The sequence below is a fragment of the Cryptotermes secundus genome, unplaced genomic scaffold (assembly GCF_002891405.2).
Source record: "Cryptotermes secundus unplaced genomic scaffold, Csec_1.0 scaffold635, whole genome shotgun sequence".
Lineage (NCBI taxonomy): Eukaryota > Metazoa > Arthropoda > Insecta > Blattodea > Kalotermitidae > Cryptotermes > Cryptotermes secundus.
In genome coordinates this window covers 678,025-704,340 of record NW_019733328.1, presented here as the reverse complement: position 1 = coordinate 704,340, position 26,316 = coordinate 678,025, and the positions used below count along the sequence as shown (strand labels likewise).

The following is a 26,316-nucleotide window of genomic DNA, read 5'->3' as shown; positions in this document are numbered from 1 at the left end:
TATTGTATTTATTGTGTGTTACCGAAAAATACTGTCATGTGTAGGGTGGTATGCGTGATGAAAATAATGGGTTCGAGTTCAGATGATTGGATTTATTAGCACCTCAGTTACAAGTTCTCTTAATCACACTTAAATACAGTGCTATCGCTGATTTACATACTTCCCAGTTCACCGTTGCACATGCACAAGGATTATCAGTTTCCACAAGTCGTCTCCTAGCAACGGATCTCAACAGAGAAACTGTCACTTAAAAGTCTTCTTGCTATTACATCTCCGATCACTCTGGAACCTCGGAACTAAAAATTTTTCCAGACTCATATCTACAGCTTATGGCTGACTTGTAACTACTCTTGAACTAACTCTGTCACTGCATTCACTTCTCTTATAAGCACTCTGTCCAGACCCCATGGATTTACAACACAGGGACTAGAAAAATCTCACTAAATCACACACTCCCAATATCAGTGTGCTACAGCACACATTTTTTTTTTATTTACAGAATATTAGCACTCAGAATTACGTTTGATTCTATAAGCTAATTTGCTGTAGTATTCATCGTGACGTGGAGAGGGCTTATCCAGAGATAAGTCCTTGTTAACCCTCTCTCAGGTCGGCTGGCCAATACCTTTTTAGTCTTCGTTCATTGTGCGGTTCCAGTAGCGGTTGCATTAGTACGTTCTCATGTCCTTCTGTTTTGTTGAGGTATCTTGTGCTTTTCCCTTTTATAACTTCCTTCACTAGCGGCACTTTCAGGTCTTCATGGAGTGTTATATCGGAAACATACCATGGGGCCGTTTGTAATCATACGTAGTATCCTTGACTGACATCTTTGGATTATGGAAATATTGGTCTTGCTAGCACATCCCCATATTTCCACTCCATATACCCAAATTGGTTTTATTATTGTTTTGTAAAGTAAGATTTTGTTGTCTAATGAGAGTTTGGAATTTCTTCCAATTAACCAATGCATATCCTTGATTTTTAAATCAATCTGTTCGCATTTTTTAGTAATGTGTTCCTTCCAGGTTAGATGGTTGTCTAGATGAATACCTAAGTATTTTGACAGCACACATAAAGCCTTCAAATCACACGTTAAATCTTCAAAGGCTGACTTCTTGTACTCTTATTCAATTATAAACTTCCCTTGCCTGTCTCCTACCAAGAACTGACTAGTCCCTAAACTGAACAAATTCTGTCACTTATATAGCCGGGAAACGCACATGCATCACAGGAAACACATCACGTGACCACCACCCACTGCTGTGTGATGTCACCGTGGACAATGGAAAACACAGCCTCCTCTATTGTTGCATGTTGGACTGTGATTACAGAGCTGTTGCTTGGCAACCCACTGATCAAATCTGTTACAATATAGTTTCCTTCTTTCCCTTTCGTTAATCACCTTTATATGCGCAGATTAAGTGCTTGTGTTTTTATGCTGCTTTAAAGATGTATCAAACAAGTATTTAAAACTACTGCCTTACACTATTAACAAATATATAAATTAAAAATATTAATAGGTTAAAATATTATTAAAATACTGAACTCTCAGAAATACAGCAGTCTAAATATTCTTAGTGGTTGAGTCCCCCCTTAGTTTAAATAAAATTAAAATTATGTATATATTTCTTCTGTTGGTTGTGCCAGGCTTTCCACCATCAATGTGACTGCATTTTGGCTTATAGTTACTGTCTTGATTCTAAACGATGTATATACGATACAGCTGTCACTGCTTATGTTGTCTATAATAAATTGATGTTTTATCATGGTTGGCTGTGTTTTGCTCCTAAGTTCATTTAATGTTTTCTTCTTAGGATGACTACAGAGCTTAGTATTTTGACATTTTCTTGTATTATCTTGTTGAATTACATTGTGTCCTTAATCATGTTCTTCCATGATCTGACTATAATGGTGTTGATGGATTTGTAGTCTTTATTCTTTATGCTAACGCATTCGCTTTTGTCGCCGGTTGGGTTCCAACTAGTTCATAGTTGGTTTGTTGATGTATCACCTGACGACAGCTCCACGAGTCGAAACATGTTCCAACACTGTATAACCAACAGACTAATTTATGTACAGTGAAATGTGAGAGAGATGTTTGGAATATTGTTTTGGTTGACAGAACAAACAAAACTCATATACTTTTGATGTTATGTTTGACAAGTTTAGCAACATTACATTTTAAAGTTGTAGGTCCACTTAATATTTTTAACATCTTTATAAAATCTATTTGCAACAGCTAGGTGCATTCAAAATGCAAAGGTGTAGTAAAGAATTCACTTGGAAACTCTGTGTATCCTTATTCAGATTGCTCCTTTAGTCATCACAAAATATCTTACCTTTTATCAACATGTGACTCTAAGGCTATAGTGAGTCCACTGTTCAGTACAATAATAAATAAATAAATAAAACAATTTACGAGGGGGTACCCAAAAGAAACCAAACTTATTTTTTTTAAACTTATTTATTCAAATTTTAAGCACAAACCTTCAATCCCCTTCAAAGTACTCTCCACTTACACTAATACACTTGTCTAGTCTTTTATTCCATTTTTCAAAACATTGTCTAAATTCATCTTTTGAGATGCTTGACAGCGCCTCAGTCGTTTTTTCCTTCACCTCAGCAACATCAGCAAAACGCTTTCCTTTCATGTCTCTTTTCATTCGAGGAAACAAAAAAAAGTTTTGATCATTTCAGGACTCTTCTTTCAAAGCACAGCATGCTTCCACGCGACCTTGTTTTTGTTCAGCAGTCAGCGGTCAGCAGTCGTGGCACAAATTTCGCAGCCACCCTTTTCATTCCCAAATCTTCTGTCAAAATTCGCTGAACTGAACTCCAAGTCACTCCCGACAGCTCCACAATTTCTTCAATGGTCCGTCGTCGATCTTCCTTGATGATTTCACGAATTTTTTCAACATTTTCATGTGTTCGGGCCATGGAAGGACGACCAGAACGAGGTTTGTCATCAATTGACATTTCACCATTTTTGAAACGGGAAAACCGCTCAAACACTTGAGTTTTCCCCATAGCATCGTCCTTGTACACCGTTTTTAACATTTCAAGAGTTTCTGTTCCACTTTTCCCAAGCAAAAAGCAGAATTTCACCGCCGCACGCTGTTCATGAAAATCAGCCATTGCAAAAACGACGATCACACAAAACAGTTGTCACTATAAACTCTGCCGAAACTAGTCCTTACCTTCTGAAGCAATGGTAGTCGGCTTATCGACTCAGGAATGTTAGCTCTATGTGCTCATAGCAGCAAAACGCGGTACTACAAAAGCTCTGCCCACAAAAAAATTAGTTCAGTTTCTTTTGGGTACCCCATCGTATGTGTATTACATATGAATGGTTCGCTTCCTTCTAGTGTCTTCAGAGAAGTATTAAGATCATGGTCTTCTGGGATGCAACACCATTTTAAGAGGATTTACTGTATCCATCTTCTACCCTGAAGATGGAAGCAGCAGATTCCTCTGAAATGTTGGTACCCATCTACCAAACTACACAGCATCACATCCCAAAGAACTGTTACTATGATACTGCTGTGAGAACCTCAAATCTCAGATAATTATTATTTTGCTATATAAAGCCTCAAAGAGTATCGTGACATGTGATATAAACATTTATATAGTTACATACTAGCTACACCAAGTTTCTCTTCCTCTTGCAGCTGGAGATACAGGAGGTGTTTTCTACAAATGCTAACCTTACTGGAATGGTTCAATGGGGAAATCAAAATCTTCATATATCAAACATCTTTCACAAAACTAAAATTGAAATCAATGAAGAAGGGACTGTAGCTGCAGCAGCCACAGGTAAATTTCATGCAGATTCCATCTACTAGGTAAACTAATAAGCCTGACACTGTACATCTATACTTTACATGAAGCTCAAGCCAAACTTATAACTAATTTTTAAAAAACAGGCAATGACACAAGAAATATGCATATAACAAAACATACATAACTTCTACATCAAACATTTTTTATGTTAGCATTACCGCGCTAGCGTAGCTGGTTGAGGGGCTGTGCTACAAGCTGGAAGGTTGCGGGTTCAAGTCCCGATGAGGTCACTGGATTTTTTTCAATTGACCTAATCCTTCCAGCCGCACTATGGCCCTGGGGTTGACTCAGCCTCTAACAGAAATGAGTACCAGGAATTAATTAAATAATTTTCCAGGGGAGTAAAGTGCGGCCAGCGCATAAGGCTGACAACCTTACCGCCATCACAGCCTGTTACAGAAATAGCTTTACTTTTACTTTTTTTTTATTACCATAGTTCCTGGCTACAGATCCAGAGGTCTAGGTTCGATTCCTGACACTACCAGATTTTCTGAGTAGTGGGTCTGGAATGGGGTCCACTCAGTCTCGTGAGGATAATTGAGGGGCTATTTCAAGGAAGCAGCAGCTCTGGCCTAGAAAATCGTAATTAACGGCCATGGGGATTCATTGCGCTGACAACGCGACACCCTCTTTCCGCAAAGTTGTCACTAACTTCGCACACAAGCAGCAGTCACTCAGTCAGTATAGTTCGCTTGCAGACTAAAACCACGGAGTTTGTTTTTTGTTTCAGTATTACAATTTTCTTGGATGTGACATCATGCAGTCTTGTAGATACATACCAACATTTCAGAGAAATCCGCTGCATTCAGAGCAGAAGACCTTCACACATTTCTTCTACCCTGATGATGAAGGCGGCATGTTTCTCTGAATCACTGGTGCCTACCTGACTGCATAACATCACATTCCAGATCACCACAGTCTTAATATTCCTCACCATGAGAATTCCAAATCTCATTTAATATATATATATATAAGAATAAATACTGAAAAAAATTATTTATGGCCCTGTGAAATGCAACATATTTACTATTAACCAGTTTTGCCAACAACAAAATTAATTCAATATATGAGGGCCACCATTCTCGAATCTTGAAGAGTCATGGATCTAAAAGTATACTTAATGGTGCTTTTGGCTCATACAATATTTGAGAGACTTCAATATAATCTTGGCTGGGAAGATGCGTCCACATTACCCGTGCTCGTGCGTCAGAAGCTTACTGCTGCCGGAAAATCAGGATCTGGAGCTGATATCTGTTGTGAAGAAATGTGAAGGTGTTGTATGCAAACCAGTTTGGGCGTCCACTTCATCAGCTCCAGATCCTGACTTTCCAGCAGCAGTAAGCTTCTGACGAATGAACATGAGTAATGTGGACGGGCCTTCAGAGGGGCTTTTCACAGTTCTCCTCAGTACCCCCAGGCAAATGCCAGACCAGATTAGGCAATGACCACTTCCTTCCAAATCCTTTCAATTCATCTAGTGATCACAGTGTAGCTACTGACATCATGCAGTAACCAATATGCAAAGGAGATAACTATGAAGAAAATAATTACAAGAGCTCCTTATTTACATTTTCTTTCAACAGGTACTTTGGTTGTACCCTTAATGGGTACAAGTCTCCCAAAACTCATCTTCAACCATCCATTTCTATTCTTCCTACGAAACACTGAAACAGGAGACATCCTGTTTGCTGGCCGTTTGTCAGAACCAGAGGCAGCAAAACAACCAGTTTCAGGATCACTGACTGATTCTCAACTGTCTGAACTGACTCAAGGTATCTTCACATCAAGACCAGCTGCAAGACCAGGAGTGCCTGTGGTTCCAAGCAACACATACAACCCTGCATCTTCCAGTAGCAACGCCCACAGACCAGGGCTACTTCCGAGCGCTACACTGAATAGTAACTCAAACATTCCTGTCCCTCAAACCCAACCTACCATCACAAATTATTACTCCTCACCAAGGAATCTGAACACTGGAAATCTTCCTTCTTCAGCATCTTATCAATCTTACCCACAACCACTCCAAATACGTTCAGTAGGTAACAACCCATTGCAACCAAACACTGCACAATATCAACCAAACAGCAACACCGAAACATTTGACACTTCTAATCCTGAGATGGTTGAAATACAGTATGGCCAAGTTCCAATGCAATTTTCGTCAACATCTGGAAATCATGCATCTGCCACAGTTAGTGCACAATATCCATCAGCTGTGAATGAAAGCTCACAGGGAGATGTTTTAACAGATGCAAATCAGAGCTACAATGACAGAATTCACTTCTCACCATAAGTTAATTCTAAGCACTGCACTACATATTCGTGAGCATTAATTCCATTCTCATTTCAGAATCGCATCTCATCTCAATATACTTCATTATGTGATACAGAAATGGCTGGATCATTAATGGATCCAAAGTAATTTGCAAAGCAGATGTGGCAAATGTTCAGTTCTGAATTGCTTATATCGTTTTAGTACATAACTTAAGGACATGTGTGGTAGGTAAGAATCAATGTTTGACTCTTTGACTAGAGAAAAGATGGTCCAACCAGGTTTTGATCTTGGAACAAGTTCAGATAGCCTTACTCTGTGTAAAGTAGGAAAGATGAGAAGTTTGAATCTACACCTAGCGAACTGTCTAATTAATTCTGTCACGTGGAGTCCTTACAGAGCCCAGAGATGCTAAGTTACTCATGAAATTCCCCACCTTTTATGGAACCCACCGAACAGGTTGCTGTACAAATAATGCTCTATGCTTGTATTTGGGAGGCACTCAGTTCTGGTCTTACCCAGGATACTGGCTATCCTGACTGACATTTTTATGGTTTTCCTCAGCCCCTCTAGGAAAATGGGCACACAGTAGAGTAGTTGGTTGAGGCACAATCCTACAAGCCAGAAGGTTGCAAGTTTAATTTGCAATGAGGTCACTGGATTTTTCAATTGGCCTAATGCTTCCAGCTGTACTATGGCCCTGGGTTCAACTCAGCCTCTAACAGAAATGTGTACCAGGAATCTTTCTAGGGTGTTACGAGTGGGCAGCCGGCACATGAGGCTGACAACTTCACCACCATCTGTGACCCAAATGTCTAGAAAATGTGGGAGCCTCAATGTCCCACAACCCTATGGGTCTCCATGGCCTGCTACAGGGACAGTTTTACCTTTGTCTTCCAGGAAAATGCTGGGGTTTGTACTCCAATTAGGCTGTGATCACGTCTATCCAAATTCTTTCCCATTCATCAATCACTCTATTTGCCATCATCATCATCATCAGTAATCTGTCAGACGACAGGTCCACAGTCTCTTCCAAAACAATCCCTCCACTTAATGCGATCTTGAGCTTTCTCCTTCAAATGACAGTATCCTCTTCTGTCCCCAAGGTCATCCAGCATCTTCTTACGTCTTCTTGTCACTTCTATCCGCCCCTCTACCTTTCCTTCAATAACTTCTTTTAGAAGGCAGTTACCGCGTAAAACATGACCAATCCAATTAGCCTTCTGTTTTCTTATTTCGTGTAATTTAGTTTTTGAGTTGGTTAACAATTCTGTCAGTATTTAGTCTATGTAATGTTGACATTACATAGACTAAATAGACTATAGACATAGACATAGAAATCTCATATAGTAGATCTAGATTATCTTGAGAATACAGTCATGAACCTTCGGGTTCCATAATTTCGTTTTTTAGTTGGTTAACATTACATAGACTAAATACTGACAGAATTAATAACCAACTAAAAAACGAAATTATGGAACCCGAAGGTTCATGACTGTATTCTCAAGATAATCTAGATCTACTATATGAGATTTCTTTTCTCTGTTGGTGCTACAACCCTATGTGGGTCTTGGCCTCCTATATGGTTCTGTTCAAATTCAGATAGAAGAACGTGAATGTGTTAATTTCACCAATTTGTTGTAACATTCCTACCCTTTGGAGGCAGGATAGTTTAGTTGGTATAGCGATGGACTAAGGGGTGGCCAGCCTTGGTTTCATTTCTGACAGGGGAAAGAAATTTTTCTCTTCTCAACAGCATCCAGATGGGGTCTGGGCCCACCCAGCCTCATATCCAGTGAGTACCTGGAGTTCTTTCCCTGGGGATAAAGCAGTCAGGGCATAAAGCTCACAGCTCACCTCCATCTAGTGCTCAGTTCAAAAAGTGTGAAACTTTTCTTCCACTCCCCAGTGCTTTTACATGGCTTGGTGCTTGATTAATTAAGTGCATGGACAACTTTACCATTACTTTTTTTTCCTTATTCCTACCCTTCAGATTTTGTTTAACGTCCTGGTTTCGTATTTTCCTTTCTTGTTCATTTCTTAATATTCCATAGTATCTTCACTCCAGTTTGCTTGAATCTACTTACATCTGTCAGCATAACTCCAGGTCTCTGCTCATGCTCCATGTGTCAAAATAAACATAACAACATGGTTACTTTAATCTTTTCTAATATTTCTCAATTTCCAAATTTAGCATCCATCAGTAAGTTCACGTATGTCAAGAGGCATGAAAGGGACTGCTGATAAGACTGGTATCAATTTTCTTTCCATTCTTCTCATCATGGATACTTTCTGAAACTGTCCCATCTGATGACAGGCGATGACTATAATCATCTACAAATTGTACATATTCTGCCATTTTTCACAAATATTCTGAAGAATTTATATAGTCTGATTATTCTTTCTCCAGCTATACATGATGGGGAAAGCAAGGGGGACTTAAGGTTTGGGGAACAGTGATGTGAAAGTGGGGGTAATGTACTGTTCACTGTGAAAACATCTGAAGCATGTCACATGGAGTAAGGAATTAATGTACTTATTTAGTTCAACAGTTATAAATATATTTCTTATAATTTATTTATTTAATGATGCTGCATATTCAGAACTGTCACAGCCAATTTAAGAACAGATATGCAGGGAGATAAGTTATTTTTTCAGAATGAATTGTATTGTCAATGCAGAATCATATCTCGCCTTCTCTGTTACTTACATGATGTCACCACATATCTAGTATAATTTACAGAGCTAGAAATATAAGAACCAGGCAGTACATTCATTCCTGTCCTAATGAATCGGTAAGAAAAAAAAATACTGGCTGTCACAGGGTTAAAAATATTCTCAAGTTGTTATATATGATCAGATTAGAAGAGAAAAATACCAGAATCTGAGACTGAATGCACGAATGAATGAATATGGGTGGACAAACATGGTATGGAATTACATAACCAGACGTTGACAAGTTGTTGGTCTGTCTGCTGGACAGTGATATCCAAGCAAAATATTAAACTCACACATGTCTTTCTTTACTATGTGTACTGGTTATTTAACCCTTTCACTGTTATGGATACAAATTTATAACATTTGAAAGCATTCACCACAGATTATGGACTGGTTTAATAAAAAGAAGGGCTCTAAATAGGTCTCTATTGGAAGTTCAGAAGGGAATGTGGTTGTATTTATGCCATGAGCAGCTAAAGGGTTAACTGACCAAAATGATGCAAAGGATGAGTATGGTATAGCAGTCTAAACAAGAATACATTGTTCCTTTTTAAATGTGTATAATGTTTGTGAGCAGTAATATGTGCCATTAAGAGTTATCCACAAGTTCCATCAGACTTGGAAAATAGCTGACATGTGCTGCCATATTAAATATATTACCATGACATTAAATGCCCTGCACCACTACAATCTCTTCTGAATATTATTTAAACTGACATCTTTACACAGAATTCCAATGTTATCTTCATATAAGTTCAGCCCATTCTACTGGTGTTTCTTTGGAGTTATTTTTCTGCACTCACATCCAAATAAGAAAACGGTACTGTTGTTCCTGTGCTCAATTAAAGCACTGTATCATGATGAGGTGGAGGTACGTGTCCACACATTCTTAAGTACAAGGTTTGAATAAAAAGTAGTGGCAACACTGCTGTAACATGAAAGATGTGCATCAGGTGGCACTAGCGCCGTCTGTAGCTGATAGCAGAAGTTCAGTTGAAGTAGAGCAGTGAGTGGCTCTGGTTGTGTTAATTGAGTTGCATTGTGCATCATCTTGAAGTGCAGGAACCCAGTTCAAACACCCTAACAACATGAAGAAAGTCGTCTTCTGGGTTTTGGCGCTGTGTATTATTCGTTTTGGCTGACGTTTCAGAGGAACGTATCGGCACCGAAACGTCGGCCAAAACGAATAATACGCGGCGCCAAAACCCAGAAGACGACTTTCTTCATAGTCATCGCCGTGAAAACCTCAAAACTTACACCCTAACAACATGTTTACAAAACAAGAACAGCGCTCCTGTATAAAAATTTAAGTTGCACAAGGTCATAGTGCACAAAACTGTTATCAGGGACTGCGAGAAGCATGTGGTGATGCTGCTTTGCCATATCACACGGTGACACAATGAGTGAAATTGTTCCATGAAGGAAGGGATGCCATTCAGGACAGCTGTCGTTCAAGATGACCCCATGTTGACAACCACACAGTTCAGCTTCTTGCTTCTTTGCTGGATGTCACTCGTTAATGAGCTGTGTGGGAGTTAGGTGCTGAGATAGGTGTATGTCACAAAACCGTGCTCCACATTCTGCATGATATTCCTGGATACCGCAAAATTGTAGCGCGTTGGGTACCCCATACAAATGTCTGAGGTGTATCAATGGCAACGTTATGCAACTGCACAGGACTTGTTGGGCTGATACCAGAGGGAAGGCGACTACTTCCTTCGAATGATCATCACTCTGGACGAAACTTGGGCTCGCTCATACGAACTGCACTTGAAGCGACAATCAAATGAATGGAAGCATCCTGGCTCCCCTCATCCAAAGAAAGTGCGCCCTACACAGAGTAATGTGAGGGCGATGTTCACTGTGGCATATGACAGTGATGGAGTGATACTGCACCACACTGTACCTCAATGACAGACAGTAAACGCTGCCTACTGCTGCAATTTCCTGCATAATCATCTTCGTCCAGCACTCAGGGGAAAGCGACGACACTTGTTGGCAATGAACCCCATTATCCTTCATGACAATGCAAGGGCTCATACTGCTGACGCTGTCAAGGATCTCCTTTGCCGCTGGCCATGGGTGATACTGAAACATCCGCCATACTCACCCGATATGAGTCTATGTGATTGTGATCTCTTTGCCAATATGAAAGAACCACTGCAAGGGACATGTTATAATAAAAGAGCGGAGATTATTCATGCTGTAGGGTGGTCAATGCTGGACATCAACAGAAGTGGTCGCAGTGATGGTGTATGACGCCTTCCACAAATTTTGCAGAAGGTAGTACACATGGGGGGCGATTATATTGAAGGAATGTAAGTGTGTTTACCTCAGGTAATAAAGTCGTTCCAGAACTATAGAGGTGTTGCCACTACTTTTGATCCAACCTATGTACGTTTTTTTTATTGCTAGTTGGGTGGGACTAAGTCCCTTGTACTGCGGCCACTTCTGGCCTATTGTACCAGCCCCAGTTGATAGGTGAGGGTGATAGTGGAGCAATTGGTGGAAAGAAGATTGGCAGGGGAAACTGAAGTACTTGGAGAAAACCTGTCCCAGTGCCACTTTGTCCACCAGAAATCCCACTTGACCAGACCCGGGATCGAACCCAGGCCACCGCAGTGGGAAGCCAGTGACTAACCACTTGAGCTATGGTGTGGCCCAGCCTATGTATGTTACTACATGGAGGTAAGCTGTGAACCTCATACTCTGGCTGCTTTACACCCAGGAAGAGCCCACAGTACCCACTAGACAGAATGCTGGGTACAACCCCAGTACCAATTTGGATGCTGTGTAGAAGAAAAAAAAATCTCTTGGCTCTGCCAGAACACTAATCCCTTGACTGTCCGGCCCATACCCTAATTTCTATATCAACTCATGTGTCCTGGGTCCCTTCCAAATAAGATAAATAAATATATAGATTACTTCAGTACATTTTTCCTTGATAATATACAGAGTGTCCCAGGAGGAATGTGCCAAACTTCGGGAGGGTGTTCCTTATGTTAAAGTATGCCGATATAACCCAAAACACCTATGTCCAAAGTTGAACGGTTACGGAGATAATGGCCAGAGAAGTGTCAAACTTTGACCGGGGTTACACACTTGTTGATTACAAAATAGATATTAAAACTGGCAGGAATATGTGGATTCTGTAATGTTAATAATGTACGTAACATCAAACCAACTTGTGAGTGACGGAAAGCCATAAAATTGAAGTACAAAATACTCGCTCGCCATGTCATAATTGTCCTTAGGTTTCCAAGCAGTATACATAACACATGACTGGCGTGCGATGACGTAATATGGCTGCGCTATGAGCCGACCACATAACTCTTATTATACCTACATTCACGGATAATCTCTTTTGGAATTTCGTTTCCATTATCTCATGTGGATTATTATGGGACCACGTATGCACATTTCGTAAATTATTTACACCGTCCAGGGTAAAAGACGCCTCATCACTACACATGACACATGAATGGCAAGCGCTGGTGTAACATGACTGACTGCATATTCTGCTATAAGCCAACTACATAAGTATTAAAATACAGTACCTGCTTTATAGTAATTGTTCAAAGTGTCCTCCGCCAGCTGCAATGCAGTTTTCGGCACGCATCATGAGGGATTGGGTAGCAGAAGCAATGTTGCCTGAATGGTGACGTATGTGCTCTGCCGCTGCAAAAATACGATTCCGCAGTGCTTCTCGGGAATCGACCTTAGTTTCGTAGACTAAGGTCTTCATGTGGCCCCAGAGGTAATAATCTAGAGGCGTAAGATCTGGCGACCTCGGTGGCCATGCAATGGGACCACCACGACCTATCCAGCGGTTAGGGAAGGATTCATCTAAGTAGTGTCTCACGTGCTGAGTATAATGTGGAGGAGCCCCATCATGTTGGAAGTACATTTTCCTCCTTATCGTTAACGGGATGTCTTCCAACAAACATGGTAACTCATTCCTTAGGAAGGCTCCATACGTGTTTCCAGTTAAATTGTTGTGAAACACAAAAGGTCCGATCAACCTGTTCCCAAGCACACCACACCATACATTCACAGAAAATCTCTTTTGGAATTTCGTTTCCATTATCTCATGTGGATTATTATGGGACCACGTATGAATATTTCGTAAATTATTTACACCGTCCCGGGTAAACGACGCCTCATCACTGAATAAAATGACGCTTAACAGTTCGGGATGAGCTTTTATCCAGTGGCAGAAATCCATACGCTGAGCATGGTCGCCTGGTTCCAGATGTTGTACCCTTTGATCATGGTAAGGATACAGGTCTTCGTCATGTAAAGTTCGCCACACCTGCATACGTGATACGCCGATGCGAGAGGCCATTCTACGAGTGGAGAGACGCGGACTTCTATCAATCATGCGAAGAATGTTCTCTCGTGTGTTTCTCATTTGTACATCCTCCCTTTCCGACTGCACAGAAACACTCGGAAGAGAACCAGTCTCACGCAATGTCTGGTGAATTCGCGTAAATACACTTCGAGATGGAATCCTTCGATCGGGAAAACGCCTTTGGTACTCTTCAACAGCAGCACGTGCATTGCCACCGCAAAATCCATACACAAAATGCATATCACAATACTCGACGTGTGAAAACACAAAAGGCATTTCAGCAACTCATCACACAACTAATTTACCACCCATTCACGACCCCCCCGCAACGTAATCTGTAGGCAGCGCATGAGCTTACGCTAGTGTGACTCGCGGCACTCAAGGACAAACAGATAAGGGTCTCAGCTGACAGGTACGTATAGTGCGTGGACCTGCAAGAAGACCACACTTTTCTCGGGCCATTATCTCCGTAACCGTTCAACTTTGGACATAGGTGTTTTGGGTTATATCGGCATACTTTAACATAAGGAACACCCTCCCGAAGTTTGGCACATTCCTCCTGGGACACCCTGTATATACACTCCACTGAAATAAACAGAAATATAGAACTGTCACTGTCAGGCATTAATTATATTCAGCAATTCTGTTACCATTAACCAATATGACTACTGTATATAAAACATGTAGCTTTCAAAACAGCTGAATGTAATGATGTCTACTCAGATGACAGAACTTGACCTTATGGAATGCATTTCCAATAGTCCGTAATAATGAAGGCACAGGCAGTCCCCAAAATGCTGGAAATATTGAACCAGAAGGCTTCAGTGTCCAGGTCATGGATGTTCATTTACCTTTTGTGTGTTCTGTGAACACAGATATCTTGCAAGGGACAAACCTCCATCTTAAGGAGGAAGGCAATTTAGAAAAGATCTGTGATTGCAGATGTCCATGGCCTGAATCAGGTAGCTGTACTAAGAAAAATTGGACTGAGAATGTTTCTTTTCTAAGAACAATACAATTATGACCTTCCTATCCTGTTCTATCTTGTTATCATTTACAAGGAACATGCGTGGGTAACACATACCACAGTTACATAACACTTTTAATTATAAGAGAGTTGTTGCATTTATATATCTGTAGAAGAACTGTATGTTAGAAAGCAGAACTTTTACATTGGAGTCAAATTGCAATTATATGTGGTAAAACCAGATGAAAGTAGAGAGAATATGCCATGATGTGATATATATAACTTCTACTTACGAAACTGAGTCTCAGTTTCAGTTCTGAATAGATTTAAGAACATTGGTATTCTGACACATATCTCTGTCATGCCATTTTGATCAAAGAAACAACATTTTAAAAGCTGGCTCGTTTTCCAACAACAGGTGAGGAAACCCACTCAGTTGGCCGGTGGATAGAGAGAATCTCTTTCTCTTACCGACACTCTCCAGTACATGCGTCAGTTTAATTAAGCACCATCATCACGGACCTTTAGGCTCAGATCACATTATTTTTCTCATGATTACACTTTTATCAAAATTAATTACTAATATTAAACTGTCTCAGTACAATAAACTATTCAACTTCAAGCCTCCTATAAATCAGTACTGCAGACTTACTCCACAAGGACCAAGTGGCTGATGCACAAAAATTAATCACCTCAGTATAGTGTTGTGGCATATAATGTGTGGATCTTTACTTCACATCCACATATTCCTTCAAAGCACAGTCCTTAGACAGAATGGAAACTTTATCCTTGAATTTTCCCTCATTTTAAATTACCCAGTCGTTCTCCATTCAGCAAATGAGGCAAAAAATTAGTATGCAGTTGGCTACCTACGATGCTAAATATTTCCTCCACACTACCAATTCCTCTTGACCTACATCTTGTTTTACACTTTTAGCATAATGGTTCTCACAACCTCCTTATCTGGCAATGTAAACCAAAGGTTTAAAAGACTGCCAATATAAAGACCCAACATTAGACACAGTGCTGAGCTAGTTCAATCCAAATATCATGGTCCTAGAACCTCTGTATAATAAAAAAGTAAAGGTATCCCTGTAACAAGCCATGGAGGCCCATAGGTTTGAGATGTTGAGGTTCCCACATTTTCTAGACAATCAGCTCATAGATGGTGGTGAGGTTGTCAGCTCTATATGACGGCCACTCTTTCCTCCCAAGAACATTCCAAGAATATTCCTGGTACTCATTTCTGTTGCAGGCTGAGTCGACACCAGGGCCACAGTGCGGCATGAAGGGTTAGGTCAATTGAAAAAATCCAGTGACCTCATCAGGACTTGAACTCTCTGAATAATAACTTTGCTTTTATTCTGCAGTGACAGCTTTGTGCTACCAGTTAATCCCAATTATGAGTCCAGAATTGCTCTACACAAGTAACACCCTGAGTTGTTCTAATCTCATATCAGATAAAATGGCAGTGTCCATCCAAGTGTAGGCTGTCACTGGCTAGTAGCCATGAGAAAGAAGCATGTAACTTACCAGAAAGATACATTACTTCACTGTAAATGAAATATTAATTTCCATGGTCTCCACACTAAATTACAGATTTAATGAAGAAATTATCTGTCTAGCACATTATCTTTGTGACTTCCAGAGGTATTCAGACTAGCACAGACTCCACCATGACACGATGTAATCACACATACTGTTGTAGTTAGAGGAATTATGGAGTAATAACTGCAAATGACAATTCTGTTTCAGATGCCTACTATACAACTGACAGAAAAGTTCCTTTTTAGTATTCTCTGTAGCTGACAAAGAGTCCGTATGTAAGAAAAGTGTATTCATATTAAAATAAAAGTGTTTTAAAAATTTAACTGATATTGTTCTGTTAAATCAAGCTGAATATTTCATGAAGAGTAGGCTCTGGGTTGTGAAGTCATATAGTTCAGAGACAGTTCAGCTTTTTAAAGGAAAACTGGGGAATTATGTGCCCTGATACACCTTCCCACAGCTAATAGACAAAGGAATGAAATAAGGGCCAATACTGCATATATTCAGCATTTGGCAAGTCTACTGTACAGGCAATGAATATTCTAGATTTACGAGGGTAAGTCAAATGAAAACATTAAATTTGTAATAAAAAATCGAAATTTTGCACCATTATCCTGTAAGTTGGTAAGCATGCTACAAACAGCATGCAGAATGGCCTGTAGGTTGCATCATAGTGCAGATGCACAAACACCGTCGCAGCACCAGTATAAGATGGCTGCCCCACTTGAGACTTGCACCAGGGAAGTACAGCGTTCTGTTATTCGGTTTTTGTGTAGTGAAGCTGTGAAACCTATTGAAATTTATCGAAGAATGAAGTTTCAGTATGGTGATGCATGTTTGTCACAGCAGCAAGTGTACGAATGGAGTAGGAAGTTTGCAAATGGTGTGACTTCAGTGGAAGATGCTCCTCGTCCGGGTCAGCCACATCGAGTTGTGACTCCAGAGAACACTGCAGCAGTTGAAGCCATAGTGAGGGAAAACCGCCAAGTGACACTGAATGAAATTGCAGCAAGTTTAAACATTAGTCATGGTTCAGCACACCACATTGTGCATGATGTGCTCCAGTTTCACAAAGTGTCTGCAAGATGGGTGCCACAGCAACTGACTCCTGAATTGAAAGACCGACGTATTGATGCTTGTGAAGAACTTCTGCGGCGCTTTGAACGAGGTGATGACTTCCTTGCAAGAATCATTACTGGGGACGAAACCTGGGTTCACTTCCACCAACCGGAAATGAAGAGAGAAAGCAAGGAATGGCACCATTCCTCATCTCCAAAACCGAAGAAGTTTCAAACACAACCATCAGCAGGGAAGGTTATGCTGACTCTCTTTTGGGACGAAAAAGGCGTCATCTTGGAGCACTACATGCCTAGAGGGACCATTGTCACCAGTGCATCATGCTCAGATCTCCTAAAAAATCATCTTTGGTCTGCAATCAAATCAAAGCGATGTGGATTGCTGTCCACAGGTATCCTTTTGTAACATGATAATTCAAGGCCCCATAATGCCCATACAACAGTTGCGACAATCAATGACCTGCATTTTGAGTGTCTTCCACATCCAGCATACTCACCAGACCTTGTCCCAATATGGTTGGACCACTCAAAGAAGCAATGGGAGGAAAGACATTCTGTTCTGAAGAAGAGGTACGCCATGCGGTGCATGAGTGGTTGTGCAGACTACCAAAAGAATGTTTTTCTAAAAGAATTCATGCACTTTGTAAGCGCTGGAGGACTTGCATTGAGCGTGGGGCAGATTATGTTGAAAAGTGATACAGCTTTGTACCACTTGTGCACAATAAATAATACTCAAAAAAATATTTAAGGTTTTCATTTGACTCGCCTACATACATACAGTAATATGAAGGACATGACACCACAGATAAATCATAATACGTACGGAAGTCAAAAATTATCCGCACTCTTGTTTTTCCAATCCATATATAGAAAAGTAGGGGCTGAACAAGTACTTCATTTTTCTATACAGTCTCCTCCCTTTTTGATGCACTTGGTCCAGCGATCGAAAAGCTTGCGTATTCCCTCCATGAAGAAGGTTTTCAGTTGGTTGCGTAACCATTTATGCACCACTTCCCTCACTTCTTTGTCCATAGAAAATCAAAAACCTCGTAAAACATCTTTGAGCGGTTCAAAGAGATAATAGTCGGAAAGGGCGAGATCTGGGCTGTAGGCAGGGCGTTCCAGCGCCATGAAACACAAATGGTTAATGGTTTCAACGGTCTGGCCGTCCTTGTGTGAGTGTTCATTGTCATGCAACAACAACACTTTCTTCGACAATAGGCCTCGGCGTTTGGTGCGAATTGCTGGCTTGAGATTGTTGGCCAGCAAATCACTGTATCTTGCACTGTTGATCATACACCCTTTTTCCAGGTAGTCTTCTAGTATACGCCTTTTTGAGTGCCAAAAAACGGTTAGCATTACCTTTCCCATGAAAGATTGAGTCTTGAATTTCATCTTCATTTGCGATCCCGGGTGTTTCCATGCCATACTCTGGCTTTTGGATTCTGGCTCATAGTGATGAACCCACATATGAATTTCAGCCCCTGACACACCTTCCAATCAGAGAAATTGGATCACTATTCTTTGTTAATCATTGGTGCACACTGCTAGCAGAGCGGCCATGTTTACACTGCCACAGCATCAAGGAAAATGATGTGATCAAGGTAAAACTTCGATCACGTGACCACAGTAGTACCAACTCTAACAATGCATGCATAGGAGGCAGTGTGACAAACCTAAAGATGTGTTATGGAGAAAGTGTGGATAATTTCTGACTTACCCTCATACATCACAACTAGAATATTCAAATTGTAATGAAAATCAACTGCTCTGATATCAACTCCACTATATTTTTAATGTTTCATATACAGACATAAGATTATGGATTTAAATTTATTTTCTATAAGACTGGTAATGTAACTGTGAAATAATTTAATTGGACACCCTTGAAGATGGCTTGAAGGCTAAAATCTGTTGGATGAAATAAGTTATTGATTAAATCACGTTGCATTAGATGGCACTCTCGGAACAGAATTCTACTCCATAATTTAGCAGTATGATCCATTACAACCCTAACGTTCAAAAAACTAGGAACAATATAATTAATATTATTTTATGTGGTACAGGCTGGACCATTTTCGTGGAATAGTTCATGCTCATTAGCTAAGTTTTGGACATACTTGCATTTACTTATCTTGTTGTTTTCTTAGGTTTGTTTTCTAGTTATGGGTCATTGGTTCCTGTTATAATACTATATAGAGTATTAACTGTTGACATTCCCTACCTTGAATGTCGACTGGTTGCACCAATGCTGGCTGTACAAGGCTGTCCTCCCCATGCATGCACCATTCTCTTATAACAATTGGTTCACGGCTTCTTCTAGGTTTCTCATGAAGAAGAAGTCCATAAATACGCTGTCTTAATGGACGAAGGGCTAAAGCTGCTGGAGGCAGATCACTTTCCCTGAAGTCTTCAATCGCTGTACTACATTCATAGAGTAGCCCACTCATCACAGACCATACTTCAGGTGGATTTTCACAGTGAACATGTCGTCTTCTTGCCAAAGACATCAGCTTGTTCCAGTGGTCTTTAGGCTCTCCAGCTGTTAATGTACCAGACAAAGATTGCATTTATCACATCTATAATTTTCAAGTAAATCATCCAAGATTTAATCAACTCACCGTTGACTAACACTGTCTCCAGGAAGTGGCCTGCCACTACATCCAAACAGCTGCACCTTGTTCCCAAGAAGCTTCGAAGTTCATGCTTAGATCAGACCAGTATTTTGTAATTTCATCAATAGATGGCAGCCTTATACTCTTCTGTAGTCTAGCTTTGACCAAGGAATGAATTTTATTCATGAATATATTCAACTCAATTCAATTCAATTTATTTTTGTTCATCAGATCTACATTTGACGATGGCACCTCCAGATATAGAACACATCAAAGCCCAAGTTACTATAAAATCAATCCATAGGACGTCATAAAAATATTATAACTTATATATAACCACTGTTGCAATAACCACTGATACAAGTAAGTTTACTGTCATCGTCAACACTATGCTCCACGGTGTCACACTGAAATACAACTCAAACCCAAAAGGACAATGTTATAATTAACCGTTCAGCGTGGTTTGACGTGTATGTTTCATCAAGGTATTTAAATCGTCTGCGGGGGTTCGACGTCAATGTTTCGTCCAGCTGCACACCTATGTTATAACGCCCATAATAATTGATGGTTTTGATGGTTTTTCGCTGGCCTGTTGTCAGGAGAACTATATTTAATGTGGCACGAGTTTAGGAGTGCTAAGTCATCGTTACATATGCCTGTCTTGCAGCAAATTCCTGTTGCTTCTGGTAGAAGTTTCCTCATTCAAACTGTTACGAATGGCGTGTTTTCTTTCCTATGAAGTTACAAACAGCAGAGACCTGATATGTGCTGTGTTTATAATATCATATTGCCCTGAGCTGGCCACACTTACACTCTCAATTGGAATTCTTAGTAGAGGGATGTCCAAATTTTATTCTTGCAAGATCGATTGATTTCGCACAGTACATGGCAGCCAGTTCTTAGAAAAACGCCACAAATTAAGGCAGAACACTGTGGTCACCCCCTGTGACGATACGGGTGTGTGTGGGGGAGGGAAAAGAACTCATTCCTTCATGTATTATCGCTCCAGTTGACTCCATTTTATCGTACTAACCTTGGTGGTCGTTTTGAGGGATGACCATAAATATTTTTTTGAGCCAGCTAAGCTCTGCTTTCGTTCACTACATACCAGCCAGTTCTTAGAATAACTTCATGAATTCTGTGGTCACCCCTATGACGTCTTATGCCGCCAAAATGGATGGAAAATGAAACGCAGAAGCACCAACACTTGTTATGATAACATAAAGGTTGAATTTACTGCAGCTAATCTGGCTAGCGATACGACTCACGGAGAGACATTTCTTCTTATATTCCCCCCACGGGGAAGAAGGCAAGGCCGCACAGAAGATGTTTTGTTTACGGAAAAAAGAGCCAAATGAGAGATACGCAGTACTGGTGTGGTGAATGTGAGACAGCGCTGTGTATAGTAGAATGCTTCAATGCGTGCAACACTCCGCTCAAATTCTGAACCACCACCGAGATACCGGGCGCTCATATTATAAGGCAAAGTTATAAAACAATCTTTTAAGATCATTTTAGTGAAAGTTTCATGCTTCAAGGCGTACGATACACTGCTCAAATTCTAAACCAACTGCTTCCATTGCCGAGATACCGGGCGCTCATATTATAAGGCAAGGTTATAAAACCACCTTTTAAGATCATCTTAGTGAAAGTTTCATGTCCCTATCTCATATAATTTAAGAACAATGATGAATAAATCATTTTCGAGCAAAATTTAAATGGACGGCTGAATATATTACCGCCGGAGAGACACGGCAGCGGAATTTAAATGACCGCACAAAAGGGCTAAATACAACATGCATATAATACTTGCATTGCAACGTATTATCATAATAAAATACGTATTAACATCGTCTATAATAGAGAAAAAGCACATCTAGAGAATTATAGGTATCATACAATAAAAGTTTTTTAAAAATGACTAATGTTGTTTTATTTATCTGTAATTAATACAATCATCCCTTGCTTTCCATTTATAAGACTCATCTTAAGAATAGAAAGAGCCCACCTGCAAACATTTTTAAGGGAATATTTGAATTTATTTAAGTCTTGTGATAAATTTTTTATACCATGTGGTAATTTATTAAATATTCTAATCCCAGTGTAAGATACTCACTTTTGAGCCCTGGTTGATTTATAAGTTGTATAATGTAATTCAAATCTTTGTTTAGTATAAATGTTATGAATATCTGAATCTGTTAAATACTTGTCCATGTTTTTAACTATGAAGACCGATATTGAAAATATATACTGTGAATAAAATGGAAGAGTATTTAATATTTTAAACAGAGGCCGACAAGTTTCCCTATTTCCTGCTTTCATTATTAACCTAATTATACTAAGTGCTATCGGGAAGTTCCCGGACTGTTACTGTTGTAACTGCCTAGGTGAAAGAAGATGAGGGGGAAGGCCAAGGTCACACTTCCACAACCCTAACACATCAATCAATCTGCCATGTGACACCACACTGCGAACACACATCGTTTTTACATAAGTGCTTTTTCAATTTCATGTTTCGTTTAGTCTGTGATGGATGGTAAAATTGTGAAATGTGTCTGCACCTAGTTTTGCGTTAAGCTCAGTAAATCCACTACCAAAACCCTTGAAATGCTTCATGAGGCTTTTGGAGAACATTCTTCAAGCCAGACAGTGGTTTCTGAATGGCATTCACGTTTGAAGGTTGGTTACATATATACATACATTTCATAAGTTCAAAACAAACGGGCATGAAGGTCGTCATATCAAAAGAACAAATACAAAAAATTTAAACAAACACACAGATAACAGAATAATTAGAACTAATTGTTTATGTTATGCTCCACATATTCAGAAACTGTATAAAAGGAATTATTCATAAGATATAAAGACAGCTTCCCCCTCGTTGGTGTCTCCACCTTATCGTGGTGAGGGGGTTTGAGTATGCCAAGGACCCTGAGAGCTATACCAGCGGTAGCGTAGCTACTGGCAGGGCCTCCCTTGCTGGACAGGTCAAAGGGTAGGCATCAGACGAAGAGAGACACCAAAAACTGATGCCGGAAGCAGCGTCATCAGCAGCGACTTGAAGCACAGAGCAAATGATGCTCGACATGGTTCAATTTCGTATAGCAACAGGCGTGACCAGAGTGGTTTGAACGGCTGTTGTACTGCGATGTGGAAAGCAAATGGAAAAACTACCACATTATCACTTTTCCTGGATAGTCTCTTCCCAAAAACAGAAGATCGCATTAAGTGGAGGAACTGTTTTGGAAGAGGCTGTGGACCTGTCGTCTGACAGATTACTCATGAATGAATGAATGAATGAAAGACAGCTTATTTTGAAAGCTATTCTATCCTCTTTAAGGATTTGAATGGTTATGGGCAATCTGTTGAATAGTTTAATAGTGGTAAACATAGTACCTTTCTGAAAAGCAGAAAGATTTGAGTTTGGCAAATATAATTGCTTTCGATTTCTTGTATTCAAACCATGAACATCTAAACCTGAACAAAATTTAGTTTAATTATCAATCACAAACATCATCAACGAGAAAATGTATTCACATGACAATGACAGTATATTCAATTTCTTAAAAAGATCCCTACAATAAGTCTCTAGGTCCCACTCCAAATATAATCCTTATTACTTTTATTTGTAATTTAAAAACTCTAACGTTATTCGTTGAGTTGCCCCAGAAAATTATTCCATACTTAAGAACAGAGTGGAAATGAGAAAAATACACCATTCGTAAAAATTTTTTTACTCATAAAATAAGATAAACTCGTATTACAAAAATAGCTGAACTAAGTTTAGAGAGAATATACTCTACATGACTCTTCCAATCCAAATTCTTATCAATTTGCAGACCCAAAAATTTATCACAGGAACTTCATTCATAAACAAATTCCTGCTAGCAACTGCCAGAAAGTTATAAGACTGTTTTAGAGCAAATCTAATAATATTAGTTTTAGTGATATTTAAGGCCAACTTATTAGCTGTGAACCAATTTTCAATAAGAGACAGTGTACCCATGACTTTATGCTTAAGCTCAGCATGATTATTACAGGTAACCAAAATACTGGTATCATCAGGAAAAAGAAAAACTTTAGCCAGTTTATTAATATATGGAGGCAAATCATTAATGTAAATAATAAACAGAAGTGGTCGCAAAACCAACCCCTGAGGAATCCCCTGCTTAACTCTTTCCCAAGATGAAAAATAGTCCTGACCATTATTAGCTTTAATGAACACTATTTTCTATCCAATAGATATGATCTGAACCAGTTTAATATACAACCCCAGACACCATAATACTCTAGTCTAGATGTCAATATCTCATATTTAACACAGTCAAGAGCCTTAGCAAGTGACGCTGATCATTCTGAGCCCTTATTTATTTGGACGATTATAGATGACCATGAAATTTATTTCTAATTAATTCTCGGTAATTTTAATTCCAAAAGTCTTATGTTTCAATATTACTGGAAATGTATTGTGATCTTTAATATCGTATTTCATTGTCTGGGACGTGCAATACGGTGTTTATGTTGAAATTTCTAGATTCTGGCAGGACCAAGGAGTCCGGAGTTCTGACATTTACGAGCAGTCATAAATTTAGCTCGGTTACAGGGAACCGGACGTGCCTAAAAGGAAGGTCAATGAGAAGGACAGGTCAGAACTTGTTACAGTTGACTGCGAATGAGGGCCAGTATGATTGAGTTGCCTTGTTCAAGCTTCCTTATGGAAGATGGGATGACATGTATATGTCCACACCATAGAGAATTCGAATTCTTTCGAATTCCCAGCGTGAGGTGTGCAAGCCATTCCACAAGGGAGACTTTCACCATATTCCGAAGTGAACAGACGTGACCCTTGCATGCTCCGAGACCTAGCTTGCAGATCGTGTAACGCTATAACTTAAAGCATAAGGATACATAAAATTAACAGTGGTTTGGAGAACAAAAGGTGAATAAACATCAATTGGATCAACTCCCAGAATACCGCTTTCTTCAGCATCGCTACCCTGAGACTCATGCAAACCGACCCAGCTAGTTTCCCGTACCTATACTGATCTTCCTTAGATTGATCTGTGAGGACAACTTGCAGTGGCCATCATACACTGTCCTAAGGTAGAAACATGTGTAGCAGGGATAGCACCATTCCGACTGAGCTGATAAAAACAAAGGCTGGTTGGAAAAGAGCGGTGTTACAAGGTCACAAAAAATTCCTGCAGTTTGCAGTTTGTCATTCCAGGCCTGAAGTATGCTAGTCGTAAAAGAAAAAGCAGCATGGTCTGTTTAGATTTTTTTTCCTAAAGCCAAATTGCTCCTGCACCAGAATATTATTGACTTGTAGATGCTGATTCAATCTACAATGCATAACTTTTTCCATAACTTTACTAAATACGGTCATCATAGAAATAGGTCTATAGTTCGTAATATCAACCTTATCTCCTTTCTTATTACAGCAAACTTCAAGCGTTCAGGAAATGCACATATTAGAGATATTACAGATGTAGGAAAGGGGCGCACTTATAAAGACGCTACAAAGTTTTAATATTTTAGATGAAATCCCATCATAACCAGAGGACTTCTATGATTTTAAAGAACAAATTATGATGAACGTTCAGGGTGACCAAGCACCAGCAAAGAGACAGAAAATGTTGAAAAAGTTTGAGAACTCATCCATGAAGACCATCGCTGAACAATCTGTGAGCTTGCAGACACCATTGGTATCAGTTACGGAATTTGCCAAGAGATCTTAATGGAAAATTTGAACATGCACCACACTGCTGTGAAGTTTGTTCCCCAACTCTTGACAATTGATCAAAAGCAGTGGGGTGTAGATGCCGTAAATATGTGTCTCGAGCTATGAGAGAAAGCTAATGAGGACTCAACTTTTATCTCTAGGATCATAATGGGTGACAAGAGTTGGATTTACGGTTATGACCCAGAAACAAAGCAACAATTTTCACAGTAGAAGAGCCCACAATCACCAAGAGCGAAAAAGGTGCATCAGATCTGGAGTTCAACAAAGAGGATGCTCATTTTCTTTCCCATATGAAGGTGATTGATTGCTCACCATGAATTTGTTCCTCCTGACACTATGGTCAACTCTGACTTTTACTGTGACGTTTTGAGATGTTTGGGAGAAAATGTGCAATGAAAAAGACTGGAACTTTGGTGCAACCACAACTGGCTTCTTTGTCACAACATGCCTGCCCATATGTCCTTGAAAACCAAAGAGTTTGTGACTAACAACAATATTATTGTTCCCCATCCTCCCTACTCGCCAGACGTAGCACCCTGTTATTTCGCTTTTTTTCCCAAATTGAAAATGAAACTGAAGGGATGATATTTTGAAACAGTTTCTGACACAAAAGGGAATCACAAGCGGTACTCGACAGCATTAAGGAAAATTACTTCCATCGTGCTTTTGAACCATGAAAAAAAATGATGGGATCACTGCATACATTCCAAAAGAGACTATTTTGAAGGGGATAGCAGCCAAAATTAAATTAAGCCAGCATCTTTTTTTGACCTAGTCAGGGAAATTTCTGACACATCTCATACACCAAAGAAAATCAGCAAATAAAATAACACTACAAAATCAGGGACTCTGTGCCATTTCAACACAGCATTAACCCTTTGACGTGGTCATTTAAATTCCGCGGCCGCGGCTCCTGCGGTAATATATTCAGCCGGCCATTTAAATTTTGCTCGAAAATTATTTATTCATCATTGTTCTTAAATTCTATGAGATAGGAACATGAAACTTTCACTAAAATGATCTTAAATGGTGGTTTTATAACCTTACCTTATAATATGGGCGCCCTGTATCTCGGCCATGGAAGCAGGTTGTTTAGTATTTCAGCAGTGAATGGTACGCCTTGAAGGATGAAACTTTCACTAAAATGATCTTAAATGGTGGTTTTATAACCTTACCTTATAATATG

At 39.7% G+C, this 26,316-nt stretch overlaps 2 protein-coding genes across 2 annotated transcripts in view; one reads left to right on the top strand and one right to left on the bottom strand.

The window, feature by feature from the left end:
* Positions 1–6,713, top strand: part of LOC111868029 — a 65,929-nt gene extending 59,216 nt beyond the window's left edge. The window contains exons 16-17 of the mRNA XM_033752904.1: positions 3,669–3,813; positions 5,424–6,713. Of these exons, the coding sequence (XP_033608795.1) occupies positions 3,669–3,813; positions 5,424–6,133 (855 nt within the window). The 3' untranslated portion in view covers positions 6,134–6,713. The remainder of the gene's footprint in view (positions 1–3,668; positions 3,814–5,423) is intronic.
* Positions 6,714–8,330: 1,617 nt separating this feature from the next.
* The window catches only part of LOC111868028 (constitutive coactivator of peroxisome proliferator-activated receptor gamma), a 26,928-nt gene continuing 8,942 nt past the window's right edge, over positions 8,331–26,316 (bottom strand). Inside the window, exons 5-6 of the mRNA XM_023858371.1 lie at positions 18,997–19,314; positions 8,331–8,446 (exon numbers count right to left, since the gene is read on the bottom strand). Of these exons, the coding sequence (XP_023714139.1) occupies positions 8,331–8,446; positions 18,997–19,314 (434 nt within the window). The remainder of the gene's footprint in view (positions 8,447–18,996; positions 19,315–26,316) is intronic.